The sequence below is a fragment of the Mustelus asterias genome, chromosome 10, assembly GCF_964213995.1.
Source record: "Mustelus asterias chromosome 10, sMusAst1.hap1.1, whole genome shotgun sequence".
Classification (NCBI taxonomy): domain Eukaryota; kingdom Metazoa; phylum Chordata; class Chondrichthyes; order Carcharhiniformes; family Triakidae; genus Mustelus; species Mustelus asterias.
Window position 1 is genome coordinate 123,106,454 of NC_135810.1, and position 14,619 is coordinate 123,121,072.

Here is a 14,619-nt window from a genome sequence, read left to right on the forward strand (position 1 = left end):
ATCCATCTGGTTCACTAATGTCCTTTAGGGAAGGAAATCTGCCGTCCTTACCCGGTCTGGCCTACATGTGACTCCAGAGCCACAGCAATGTGGTTGACTCTCAACTGCCCTCGGGCAACTAGGGATGGGCAATAAATGCTGGCCAACCAGCGACACCCATATCCTACGAATGAATAAATAAAAGCTGTTCCCCTTGGGGTCAGTCACGAGGGGGGCATAGTTTTGGGGTGAGGGACTGGAGATTCAGAGGGGATTTGAGAAAAAAAGTCACTCAGAGGGTGGTGGGGATCTGGGACGCGCTGCCTGGAAAGGTAGTGGAGGCTGGAAACCTCACAACCTTTAAAAATATTTGGATGAAATATCATAACATTCAAGGATATGGGACAAGTGCAGGAAAATGGGATTAGTGCGACTTTAGTTATTGTCAGACTTGATGGGCCGAAGATCCTTTTCAGTGCTGTATGACTTTATGACTCTAGTTTGTGCACAGCAAGCTCCCATAAACAGCAATGGCCACCTTATTTGTTCTTGTGTGATGTTGATTGCGGGATAAATATTGTCCACGGCACCCAGGGGTGAACTCCCAGCTCTCCTTCGAAGTAGCTGTGGCAAGTTTCACATCCATTGGTCGATCTGCTTTGGGACACTCGGGTGAACTTCGCTTCCTCTTCAAAGCAGTGCAACAGGATCGCTTACAAACATAAACACCAACATAGGAAATAGGAGCAGGAGTAGGCCACTGGGCCCCTCCAACCTACTCCCCCATTCAATAAGGTCATGCCTGATCTGATTGTAACCTCAACCCCACATATCAATTTCTGCCTTCAAAATGTTCAAAGGCTCTCACCGGAATTCTATCGCCCCGCCCGGCATCGGGGCAAGCGCGGGACGGACAATGGAAATGTCCATTGACCTGGGGTGGGAATTGCCAGTCTCACTCAAGCGAGACTGTAAAGTCTCTGCTTCCGCTGCCTTTTGAGGAGGAGAATTTCAGAGACTCACTACCCTCAGAGAGAAAGAAATTCTCCTCATCTCCGTCTTATTGAGCGACACCTTATTTTTAAACAGTGACCCCCCCCGAGTTCTAGATTCTCCCACAAGGGGAAACATCCACTCCACATCCACCCTGTCAATACCCCTCGGGATCTTAAAGAATTTCCTCAAGTTGTTTCTTATTCTTCTAAACTCCAGTGGATACAAACGTGCTCTGCCCAAGACCACAAGAAACTACAAAGGGTCGTGAACGAAGCCCAGTCCATCACACAAACCAGCCTCCCATCCATTGACTCTGTCTACACTTCCCGCTGCCTCGGAAAAGCAGCCAGCAACCCACAACCACTGCCATCTTGAAGGGCAAGGGTAACAGACACATGGGGAACACCACCATCTGCAAGTTCCCCTCCAAGCCACTCACCATCCCAATTTAGAAATATATCGTGGTTCATTCACTGTTGCTGGGTCAAAATTCTGGAACACCCTCTCTAACTGCAATATGAGTGTACCTACACCACCTGGACTGCAGCAGTTCAAAAGGCAGCTCACCATCACCTTCTCAACGGGCAATGAGTGCCACAAATACAAATGACACTCCCATCTGAGGAATGAAGCAAAAGATCCTGCACTGAGCATGTCCGTCTGGATCCAGATTATGGGCTGGAACCCACAAACTTCTGACAGTGAACCTCACTATCCACACTACAGTTAAGGAAGCCCCACCAACAACCTCAACTTTCTCAGGAGACTAAGGAAATTTGGAATGCCCGCTACGACTCTCACCAACGTTTACAGATGCACCTTGAAAAGCATTCTTTCTGGTTGTATCACAGCTTGGTCTGGCTCCTGCTCTGCCCAAGACCACAAGAAAGAGTTGTGAATGAAGCCCAGTCCATCACTCAAACCAGCCTCCCATCCATTGACTCTGTCTACACTTCCTGCTGCCTCGGCAAAGCAGCCAGCATAATTAAGGACCCCACGCATCCCGGACATTCTCTCTTCCACCTTCTTCCATCGGGAAAAAGATACAAAAATCTGAGATCACGTACCAACCGACTCAAGAACAACTTCTTCCCTGCTGTGCCAGGTTGCTTCCCTCCAACTAATTTGCATAATCTCTCCTCATAACGGTGGCACGGTGGCACAGTGGTTAGCACTGCTGCCTCACAGCGCCAGGGACCCAGGTTCGAATCCCAGCTTGGGTCACTGTCTGTGCGGAGTCTGCACGTTCTCCCCGTGTCTGCGTGGGTTTCCTCCGGGTGCTCCGCTTTCCTCCCACAGCCTGAAAGACGTGCTGGTTAGGGTGCGTTGACTCGAATAGGTGTCAGAGTGTGGCGACTGGGGGAATTTCACAGTAACTTCATTGCAGTGTTAATGTAAGCCTTACTTGTGACAATAATAAATAAACTTTAAAAAAAACTTTAAAAACTTAACCCATGAAGTCCAAGTATCATTCTTGTAAACCTACTCTGCACTACCTCCAAGGCCAATATATCCTTCCTGAGGTGTGGTGCACCTTAGCACAGTGGTTCCAGTGGGGTCTAACCAGGGTTTTGTGTCACTGCAGCATAACTTCTGCATCCTTATATTCCAGTCCACTCAATATAAAGGACAGCGTCTCATTAGCCTTCGCAATTATTTTCTCTATCTGTTTGTGGCATTTTAAAGATTTTAAAGCATCTGAACCTCAAGTCTCTGTGAACACCCACTGTATTTAACTTCATCCCATCTAGAAAGTCCTCTTTTTTTTATTCATTAATGGACATGGGTGTCGCTGGCTGGCCAGCATTTATTGCCCATCCCTAGTTGCCCTTGAGAAGGTGGTGGTGAGCTGCCTTCTTGAATCGCTGCAGTCCATGTTCTGTGGGTTGACCCACAATGCCGTTAGGGAGAGAATTCCAGGATTTTGACCCAGCGACTGCGAAGGAACAGCGATATATTTCCAAGTCAGGATGGTGAGTGGTTTGGAGGGGAACTTGCAGGTGGTGGTGTTCCCAGGTCTCTGCTGCTCTTGTCCTTCTAGATGGAAGGGTTTGGAAGGTGCTGTCTAAGGATCTTTGGTGAATTGCTGCAGTGCATCTTGTAGATAGTACACACTGCTGCTACTGAGCGTCAGTGGTGGAGGGAGTGCATATTTGTAGATGTGGTGCCAATCAAGCGGGCCGCTTTGTCCTGGATGGTGTCAAGCTTCTTGAGTGTTGTTGGAGCTGCACCCATCCAGGCAAGTGGGGAGTATTCCATCACACTCCTGACTTGTGCCTTGTAGATGGTGGACAGGCTTTGGGGAGTCAGGAGGTGAGTTACTTGCTGCAGTATTCCTAGCCTCTGACCTGCTCTTGTAGCCACTGTGTTTATGTGGTGAGTCCAGTTGAGTTTCTGGTCAATGGTAACCCCAAGGATGTTGACAGTGGGGGATTCAGTGATGGTTACACCATTGAATGTTAAGAGGCGGTGGTTAGAGTGTCTCTTATTGGTGATGGTCATTGCCTGGCATTTGTGTGGCACCAATGTTATTCTGATCTGTCCTTTTTCAATCCAAAATGAATAACTTCACACTTACTTAGATTGAAAGACGTCTACAGTTTTGCCCATTCACCGAGTCCATCAGTATCCCTTTGTAATTTTATGCTGTCGTCTGCACTGTCCACAATGTTGCCTAACTTTGCGATCAGCAAATTTGGATGTATGACTTTCTACGCCATTACCCAAGTCCTTAATATGTAATGTGAATAATTGTGGCCTGTGACGGTTCTGTGCCTTTAAGAAATGTATTTTAATCATGTTTCTTTGAAGGTGTTTCAAGCCGGTCCAAGCATTTTATTGGTGCCATGATGTCTGTAACCGGTGTCCTCTAATTGTTACTGAAGCAATATAATGGACATGGTGTTTATTTTTAATTGGGGTTTTATGGTCTTTTGGAATTGCTGGGTGGAGCATGATTGACCAGGCCAGCTGTTGCCTGGGGACAGTAAAGCCCAAGGTTTTGGTTTTGGTTTGAGTTGCTATGAGAAGCTAGTGGAAGAAGGCAGTGTCCTTCTGTCTCTCTCTCTATAGGGGCATGCTGAGACTTCTGGGACTGGGGCGCCTCAGTTTTAATCCAACATTCAAAGGACCAATTCACAGCAGCTGGTTAGGGTTAGGGTTAGGATAAAGCTGCAAAAGCCAGCATCACGTGAGCATACTTGCTTTCTGTGCCAAGTCTAGAAAGGGGTGAATGTTTGTGGCGTGATGATTGACTTGGAACATCATAGATAGCCAGCTGTTAAGGTTTATACTGTGTTATGTATAATTCTTGTAAGTGGTAAAGGTTTTGCTAAATCTTTTTATTATAATTTAGCTGTGTTCTCAAATGAACTTTGTTTGATAAAAGATTCCTGGTGGGACATTTAAATCATACCTGGAGTGAAACACCTTCAGGAAGCATAATGGAGAACATGCCCCTGTCTTCATCAATGGGGATGAAGTAGAAAGGTTCGAGAGCTTCAAGGTTTTGGCTGTCCAGATCACCAGCAACCTGTCCTGGTGCCCCCATGCAGACACTATAGTTATAAAAGCCCACCAACGCTTCTACTTTCTCAGAAGACTAAGGAAATTTGGCACGTCCGCTATGACTCTCACCAACTTTTACAGATGCACCATAGAAAGCATTCTTTCTGGTTGTATCACAGCTTGGTATGGCTCCTGCTCTGCCCAAGACCGCAAGGAACTACAAAAGGCCGTGAACGTAGCTCAATCCATCACTCAAACCAGCCTCCCATCCATTGGCTCTGTCTACACTTCCTGCTGCCTCGGGAAAAGCAGCCAGCATAATTAAGGACCCCACGCACCCCGGACATTCTCTCTTCCACCTTCTTCCGTTGGGAAAAAGATACAAGGTCACGTACCAACCGACTCAAGAACAGCTTCTTCCCTGCTGCTGTCAGACCTTTGAATGGACCGACCTTGAATTAAGTTGATCTTTCTCTACACCCTAGCTATGACTGAAACACTACATTCTGCACTCTCTCTCCTTTCCTTCTCTATGAACGGTATGCTTTGTCTGTATAGCGCGCAAGAAACAATACTTTTCACTGTATGTTAATACATGTGACAATAATAAATCAAATCAAATCAATGCCAAATTCAAATGTTTAAACTCAGGGTCCAGGCTATCTTCATAAAACACCTTGGAGTTTCTGGCCTGTGCACAGGTTACCGCTGTGTTTCTGGCCCTGACACAATCTTCTTGGAGACAATACACCAGCAGAGGGTAACTCAGGGGTAACATCACACTCTCTGTCCCTGTTGAAAAAGCCATAATTCGCTGCTATTCATATCTCTCCGACTGCGGAAAAGAACATTACACACCCAATCTTCCAATTCTTTACCCCTTCCTGTGGCAGGGACTGATCTGTCCCTCTATCCTGAGACCTCTCTCGAGCATTGGGAGATGGAGCATTGGCGGGATCTTGCTCTGTACTCACGGTTGCTGTCATTAATGATGGGGAAGCACAGGATGTTCCTGGTCCGGAAGCCGGTGCTGTCGTCCATCCCCCGGTAGAATAGCGGGTGAGAGTAGGCGTCTTTGATGTTGAGGATCTCACCCGTTGTGGCCACGTAGCCAGCGATGCCCTGGTCAGCTGGCATCCGGAACTCAGCGGACTAGAGAGGCACAGGGAGTGAATGCTCATTACACTGACACCATGACGGGAGGGAGAGAGGGAGGGAGAGAGGGAGGGAGGGAGAGGGGAGGGGTAGAGAGGGAGGGAGAGAGAGGGAGGGAGGGAGGGAGGGAGGGAGAGAGAAGGAGGGAGGGAGGGAGAGGGGAGGGGTAGAGAGGGAAGGAGGGAGGGAGAGAGAGGGAGGGAGGGAGGGAGGGAGGGAGGGAGGGAGAGATGAAGAGAGGGGGGAGAGGGGTAGGGAGGGAGGGAGAAAGAGGGAGGGAGGGAGAGGGAGGGAGGGGGAGGGAGGGGGGAGGGAGGGAGGCGGAGGGAGGGAGGGAGGAAGAGAGGGAGGGAGGCAGGGAGGAAGGGAGAGAAAGAGGGAGAGATGGGGGAAGAGAGGGAGCGAGAAAGAGAGGGAGGGAGGGAGGGAGGGAGGGAGGGAGAGAGGGAGTAAGAGAGGGAGGAAGAGAAAGAGTAAGCGAGGGAGTAAGAGAGGGAGGGAGAGAGGGAGAGAGGAAGGAAGAGAGGGAGGGAGGGAAAGAGGGAGACATGGAGGGAGGGAGGAAGGTTAAGAGCTGGAGATAAGGAGGGAGGGAGGGAGAGAGTGAGTGAGAGCTGGAGGGGGAAGGAAGAGAGGGTGGGAAAGGGAGGAAGGGAGGGAGGTTAAGAGCTGGGGATAAGGAGGGAAGGAGGTGGAAAGAGAAGGAGGGAGAGAGAATGGGAGAGAGACAGGAAGGAAGGAGAGATGGAGGGAAAGAGCACAATGACATAAGGAATAGGAGCAGGAGTAGACCATTCGGCCCATCGAGCCCATTCCACCATTCAATACGATCATGGCTGATCTTGGGTTTCAACTCCACTTTCCCGCTCGCTCCCCATATCCCTTCATTCCCGAGAGACCGAAAATCTGTCTGTCCCAGCCTCAAACATATTCAGCGATGGAGTACCCACAACCCTCTGGTCGAGAATTCCAAAGATTCACAACCCTCTGAGTGAAGCAAGTTCTCCTCATCTCAGCCCCCAATGATCTGATTATAACTTCAACCTTGAGGGGCCACACTGTCATTTTAACTCGGGGATTCTCACCCAATAACTCCAGGGGTCAGGGGTCATTGTCATGGACCCACCCAGTATCACTCCATTTATCTGTCACATTATCATGGGAACAACCTTGTACCTGGCCTGGGTTTAACACTTTAACGGAGACCCTTCCCGCTGCCTCATCACCTCCCACCCACCCCCCCGCGGCCTCACCAATGGCCAGTGGGTGGCTGGAACCTCAGCCTTCGACAATCAGAGCCTCACCTCGTCAGCTACAAATCCCCCGTCGAACACCTTCGCGACCAGTTCCTTATTGTTCCGCTCCAAAAGAAACACAGAACAGCTGAAACCAGAAATGGGAAGGAAGAGAGAAAGAGAGAGAGAGAGAGGACATATTTATAATCTAGTACAGACTCAAATATACAAAGCAAAAGGAGACTCTCTCTTTAATTGGGGTCATTGATGGAGAGACTTCCTCTTTAATAGGGGTCCCTGACAGAGACACTCCCCCTTTAACAGGGTTCCCTGACAGAGATACTCCCCCTTTAACAGGGTTCCCTGACAGAGATACTCCCCCTTTTACAGGGTTCCTGATGGAGATACTCCCCCTTTAACAGGGTTCCCTGACAGAGATACCCCCCCTTTAACAGGGTTCCCTGACAGAGATACTCCCCCTTTAACAGGGTTCCCTGACAGAGATACTCCCCCTTTTACAGGGTTCCTGATGGAGATACTCCCCCTTTAACAGGGTTCCTGACAGACAAACTCACTCTTTAACAGGGTTCATTGATGGAGAGACTCTCTCTTTTACAGGGGTCCCTGACGGAGAGACTCTCTCTTTAACAGGGGTCCCTGATGGTGAGTCTTCGACAATAACAACTTGCTTTTACCCTTCATGTAGTAAGAAATCACAAGGTGCTTCATAGCAACATTATCAGACAAAATAATTTGTCACTGACTCACAGAAGGAGACATTAAGAGTGGTGATCGAAAGCTTGGCCAAAGATCTAGGTCATTAAGGAGAATCTCCAGAGAGGCCAATGACTTTTAAAAAGAAATTCGAACTTGGAGCTGAAGGAATGATACATCAAGAGTTCACATTTTAAGACGTCTCCTGTAACAAATGACTAAAACACTAGAAACTAAACAGTAACTTTGTCGGGCAACTTATGCTTTAATGCACGAAATGGAACACCAACCCCCCTCCTCTCAACACTGACCATTTCTTATTCTTAGCCCAACTGAATAAACATATTTCAGGTACCCGCAGATAGGTACACGTACAGATACACTTTATATTGCCTGTTATAGACATCGGCCACCTGGCAGAATATTAGGGCCCTGGCGAAGTAATCACCAATATAAATGGTCCACCGCATCCACGGTCTATAAAAACTTAGCCTGTCAATTTTCCAAGAATCAATCCAAAGTGATTTTTTTTAGATTATTCCTATTATTTTCTTTTCTCAGCTTGGTAACTTGTAATCTTAGAACTGCCTTTCACAGTGAGGTTTTCATCACCTGGAGGTTTTCTCTCTGGTCCAAGCTAGGCAACTCTTCCAGCCTTGTTTTATGTCCCCATTAATGCATTGTTTTTTTAGATGCAAGCACCAGCACCTCCCCTCATCAATGCACAGTGAAACATGGAGACTTTTACTGAACTCCAACTGCTCCCTCTTTCCCAGATCCAGGCACATTCCAAACACTATCTGTGACATTCAGGGATATTCCAGGAAAGCCTGTGGCCTGATCTTCCCAATGGCTTCCTCTGCTTCCTTCCTCATGGCAGTGTGAATCACATGGGACTTGTATCCAAGTCGAGATGGTCATTAAATATCCTTGAGAGCCCAACTCATTTTCATTTTGGAATTAAATGGACAGTTTAAAGCACAACGGTTTTCTTCTTGAAATCACACAATGTTTTGGCCTCAACTAATTTCTGTGGTAATGAATCCCACACATTCACCACCCTCTGGGTGAAGAAATTTCTCCTCACCTCAGTTCTAAAAAGTTTACCCCTTATCCTCAAACTATGACGCCTAGTTCTGGACTCCCCCATCATCAGGAACATTCTTTCTGAATCTACCCTGTCTAACCCTGTTAGAATTTTATTAGTTTCTATTATATTCCCTCTCACTCTTCTAAACTCCAGTGAATATAATACTAACTGATCCTAATCTCTCCTCATATGACAGACCTGCCATCCCAGGAATCAGCCTGGTAAACCTTCCCTGTACTCCCTCTATAGCAAGGACATCCTTCCTCAGATAAGGACACCAAAACTGCACACAATACTCCTGTTGTGGCCTCACCAACGCCCTATACAATTGTAGCAAAACATCCCTACTCCAGTATTCAAAACCTCAAAATAGCATGGTGGGATATGTCCACCTGAGCTGCTAACTAGGATATACCGAGCAGCTCTGCCAATGATCCTGGAAAGATCCTGAGGCACAGAAATTGACAAAGGGTGGACAAGGCCTCAGTTTAATATCTCACACGAGGAGTGGCACTTTGTCGCTACTCTCTCTGGGCCTCCAGTACGGGCTCAAGTTTCTGGGGTTTGCCTGGAACTCACAAACCCCGTGCTCCAGAGAGGGGAGGGTGCTCCCCACAATGTCACACTGACACCCCAGCATTGCAATAGCAGAGCACCCCCCCCCCATTTCCTCGCTTGTTAGACTCACCTCTCTGCGTTGGTAAGGTTACGTGCTTCTTGGATGATTTCTTGCAACAGGACTGAAACATTATCTGCAAAAGGTGAACAGAAAGGTATGAGGAACTCTAACAAACTTGTCAAAAGGAAACACTTCCCACTTCATTGTCTCACATTCCGAAGCTCCGGAACGGTTATGCAGACACCTGGGTCGGGATTCTCCGGTCTCGCTTGCCCCGTCACCGCTGCCAGCGAGAAAGGACAATTTGGCGCTCAGACAAAATTCCCTTCACCGCAGCGAAGACCGGAGAATCCCAGCCATGGGCGAGATTGGAGAATCCCAGCTGCGGGCGAGGTGGGAGAATCCCAGCCGCGGGCGAGATTGGAGAATCCCAGCCACGGGCGAGGTGGGAGAATCCCAGCCGCGGGCGAGATTGGAGAATCTCAGCCGCGGGCGAGGTGGGAGAATCCCAGCCATGGGCGAGGTCGGAGAATCCCAGCCGCGGGCGAGGTGGGAGAATCCCAGCCATGGGCGAGGTGGGAGAATCCCAGCCATGGGCGAGGTCGGAGAATCCCAGCCGCGGGCGAGATTGGAGAATCCCAGCCGCGGGCGAGGTGGGAGAATCCCAGCCGCGGGCGAGGTGGGAGAATCCCAGCCTTGATGTTGTCCAATGACCCACCCAAATGGCCGTTGTAACCGTGTAACGTCATATCACATTGTGACAACAGTGATAGATAACAGGATCCGATTTGAAAACGGAATTTCCCATCTTGGTTTCAGGGAGGGGACTCATTCCTTCTTCCAGCAGCCAACCCAGAGAGGCACAAAGACCTTGGCACAGTCAACAGATTGAGGATCCCCCTTTGCCCATCGTGTCTCTGCTGATCAGAGGGTTATCCAGTCCAAGTGGACCTTCCTGTTCCTGTCCTGTAGCCCTGAAGGTCAGTCCTCAGGGGCAGATTTTAGATGTGATGATGGTTCCTGCCTCTATCCCCAACTCCCCCTTCCGAGCAGCGAATTCCAGACATAAATTAATCAACTGCCCGCTCACCATTCAGCCAATCACTTTAAATCTCTGGCACTGGTTCATAGAATTATAGAATCCCTTCAGTGCAGAGGGAGGCCATTCGGCCCATCAAGTCTGCACCAACCACAATCCCAACCAGGCCCTATCCCCATAACCCCACATATTTATCCTGCTAACCCCCCTGACACCAGGATCAATTTAGCATGGCCAATCCACCAAACCCGCACATCTTTGGACGAGTGATCTCTCTGCTAATGGGAATGGATACTTTCGTATTTATCTATTTCCTTATTCTTTTCATGGAATGTGGGTGTCGCTGGCTGGGCCAGCATTTACTGCCCCATCCCTAATTGCCCTGGAACTGAGTGGCTCGCTCAGCCATTTCAGAGGGCAGTTAAGGGTTAACCACATTGCTGTGGCTCTGGAGTCACATGTAGCCATGATGTGGAGATGCCGGCGTTGGACTGGGGTAAACACAATAAGAAGTCTCACAACACCAGGTTAAAGTCCAATAGGTTTACCTGACGAAGGGGCAGCGCTCCGAAAGCTAGTGGCTCGTGCGACCAAATAAACCTGTTGGACTTTAACGTGGTGTTGTGAGACTTCTTACTGTGTCACATGTAGGCCAGACCGGGTAAGGACGGCAGGTTTCCTTCCCTGAAGGACATTGGTGAATGGGTTTTTACAATAATCAATATTAGTTTGATGGTCACCATTACTGAGATTAGCTTCCAATTCCAGATTTTATTCATTGAATTTAAATTCCACCAGCTGCCGTGCTGGGATTTGAACCCATATTGCTCTTCCCCCCAACCCTCCCAACACACCCCCTCCCCCCTCTCCTCCCCATCCCCCCTGCACCCCCCCCCCCCCACCCTGTCCCAAGCATTAGCCTGAGCCTCTGGATTACTGGTCCTGAGATATTACCACGAGGCCACTGTTGCCACCCACCCCACCACCACTTGCGAGGCCCCTCATTATATCATACACCTCAATTAAATCTCCCCTCAGCCTCCTGGATTCTGAAGAGACTGGAAGGTTCCTTCGTGGTGAAGACGTGCGCCCACGCCAAGGTGTCTCTGAGGAGGCAGGGTTTGAGAAATCTACAATATCAAAGGCAGACAGCCCGAAGCGGCTGGGAGAACATGAACAGCTTTCAATAACAATCAGATGGAAATGATGTTACTCTTTATCAGAGCGGTAAGGTATTAGCATAACATGAGCAATAAATAAAATTCCATCTGCCTCTTGACAGCTACAGCGCAGGGTAACAAAAATAATACAAATTAGACAATATGAGGCTGACAAACACAATGCATCATATAATAGATGACAGAGCTCCCGGCATCTCCCAGAGAGAGGCCTAATCACAGCAGGCCTGTGTCAGTAATAGGGTGCTGGAAAAGGAGGTCACATATTAAATAACACATGACACCCACCACCCACGCACAGTGGCAGCTGTGTGTCCCACCTATAAGGTACACTGCAGCAACTCACCAAGGCTCCTTAGACAACATCTTCCAAATCCATTGCCTCTACCATCTAGAAGGACAAGACGTCTCACACTACCAGGGTTAAAAGTCCAACAGGTTTATTTGGTACCATGAGCTTTCGGAGCGCTGATCCTTCATCAACTGATGAAGGACCTGATGAAGGAGCAATGCTCTGAAAGCTCGTGCTACCAGATAAACCTGTTGGACTTTAACCTGGTGTTGTGAAACTTCTTATTGTGCCCACCCCAGTCCAACGCCAGCATCTCCACCTCCTAGAAGGGCAAGGGCAGCAGGACCTGGGAACACCACCACCTGCAAGCTTCCCCCCCCAAGTCACTCACCATCCTGACGAGGAAATAAATCGGCCGTTCCTTCACTGGGTCAAAATCCTGGAATTCCCTCCCTAACAGCACTGTGGGTGTACCTACAACCTCAGGGACTGCAACGGTTCAAGATGGCAGCTCACCATCCGAGAATGAACTCATTACCCCAACATCCCACCTGCAGATAGACCCCCGGAATCTGGTCTCCCGATCAAGGTGGCCAGCACCAAAGGAGCCGGGGGTGTGGAGGGTGAATATGGTTTACCAAAGCTCTCCAGGATTGTCCCGGAGACTCCGAGAATTGAAGATTGGTCCCCAGGGATCTGTAGCCTGCAAAAGTAGCCAGGAAGAAGGTTAGCAGAAATTGTCAGGACCCTGACCTTCCGGTTGCTGCCATTTTAACACACGATCCTGCTCCCCGTGCCCACATGTCTGTCCTTGGCCCTGCTGCAGTGTTCCAGTGAAGCTCAACACAAACTGGAGGAACAGCATCTCATCTTCCGGCTCGGCACTTTACAGCCTTCCCGTCTCAACATCGAATTCAACAACTTCAGATGATTTGCTCTACCCCACCTCCACCCCTTTGTTTTCATTCTGTTTTATTTTTAAATGTTCTCTACCTTTTATTTCTTGATTGTCTTTCTTACCTTTTCTCCCCCTTTACTTCCCCTTTCCCCCCTTTTCTCAATTTTACCTCTCTCTTCCCCACCGCCCCCCTCCCCCACTTCTTCATCTGTCACAGTTTACCTTCTAATTTTAGCTTCTCTGCTGTTTGGCCATTCACACCCTTTATTCTTTCTGTGGGCTGCCATTAGCAGCCTTTCCCCTGGTTTCTGTGGCTATGACTCACCTATCATTCCCTCCCCCCGCAGTATAATTTTTTCCCACTTTCTATGCCTTTTAGAACAATGAACAAAGAAGAACAAAGAAAATTACAGCACAGGAACAGGCCCTTCGGCCCTCCAAGCCTGCACCGACCATGCTGCCCGACTGAACTAAAACCCCCTACCCTTCCGGGGACCATATCCCTCTATTCCCATCCTATTCATGTATTTGTCCAGATGCCCCCTAAAACTCATTATCGTATCTGCTTCCACTACCTCCCCCGGCAGCGAGTTCCAGGCACCCACCACCCTCTGTGTAAAAAAACTTGCCTCGTACATCTCCTTTAAACCTTGCCCCTTGCACCTTAAACCTGTGCCCCCGAGTAATTGACTCTTCCACCCTGGGAAACAGCTACTGACTATCCACTCTGTCCATGCCTCTCATAATCTTGTAGACTTCTTTCAGGTCGCCCCTCAACCTCCGTCGTTCCAGTGAGAACAAACCAAGTTTCTCCAACCTCTCCTCATAGCTAATGCCCTCCATACCAGGCAACATCCTGGTAAATCTTTTCTGTGCCCTCTCCAAAGCCTCCACATCCTTCTGGTAGTGTGGCGACCAGAATTGAACACTATATTCCAAGTGCGGCCTATCTTTGACAAAGTGTCACCTGGACTGGAAACGTCAGCTCCTTTCCCTCCTTACAGATGCTGCCAGACCTGCTGAGATTTTCCAGCATTTCCTCTCTTGGGAACAGAAATTATTTATTGGTTTTTAAAAATTTATTGGATTATTCTGAGCTTAATGTTATAAGAAGAAGTAGAAAATGGTGGAGACGGGGAGACATGGCTGTTCTTGACTTAGAGGTATCAACCAACCAATCAGCTCATGAAGAGTGTCATTCTCTCCTTATTGGCTGGGAGACACCATGGGAATGGGTGGGTCAGGTGATCAACGGCGGAAGAGTGGGGGAGGGGAGATGGGGCAGTTGGAGGCTGGGCATGGCGGGGAGGGGGGGTTCATGTGACAAAGCCTCCCGGAATACATGTGGCCTGAGTTGGCAAGTTGCTGGAAGAGGGAGATTGGTTGAGTGCTTCTCGAGGTGGAAGATCCAACGCAAGTCTGGTGGGATTCAGAACGGAACTCCACACAGAGAGCCCTCCTTCCCCCCACCCCCACCGCCTCGGACTATCTCTGACATCCCGGATCTAACTGGCTGTTTCCTCCTTGTTGACCAACACAGAATTTCCCGAAACATTCCATCTCTGATCAAGGTTGCTGGGAACCGTGGGTTTGCTCTTTTCACATCTCTTTGATCAGAGGGTGTGGTGAACAGGTTTAATTACCCAAATGTGTGAAGAGATTCCTCGCAACTTGAAGCAAAGCCTGCAGAGAGAGAGAGAAAACATTCAGCTGGGTGTTTAACAGGACAGATGGGTGTTTGGACATTTACCCAGAGTTTGCAAAAAGGACACACAGTGAGATGATTAGCTCTTTGATCTTATTCCATCTGGTGATTCCCTCTCTCTATCTCTCTGATTCTCCCTGGCAGAGGGGGGCACGGGTGGTTAGCACTGCTGCTTCACAGCGCCAGGGACACAGGTTCAATTCCCGGCTTGG

At 48.9% G+C, this 14,619-nt stretch overlaps 1 protein-coding gene across 1 annotated transcript in view; it reads right to left on the bottom strand.

Moving 5' to 3' along the window:
• pde2a (phosphodiesterase 2A) overlaps positions 1-14,619 on the bottom strand; it is a 284,382-nt gene that overhangs the window by 85,087 nt on the left and 184,676 nt on the right. Inside the window, 4 exon segments of the mRNA XM_078222653.1 lie at positions 5,457-5,634; positions 6,942-7,020; positions 9,365-9,428; positions 14,346-14,385. Of these exon segments, the coding sequence (XP_078078779.1) occupies positions 5,457-5,634; positions 6,942-7,020; positions 9,365-9,428; positions 14,346-14,385 (361 nt within the window).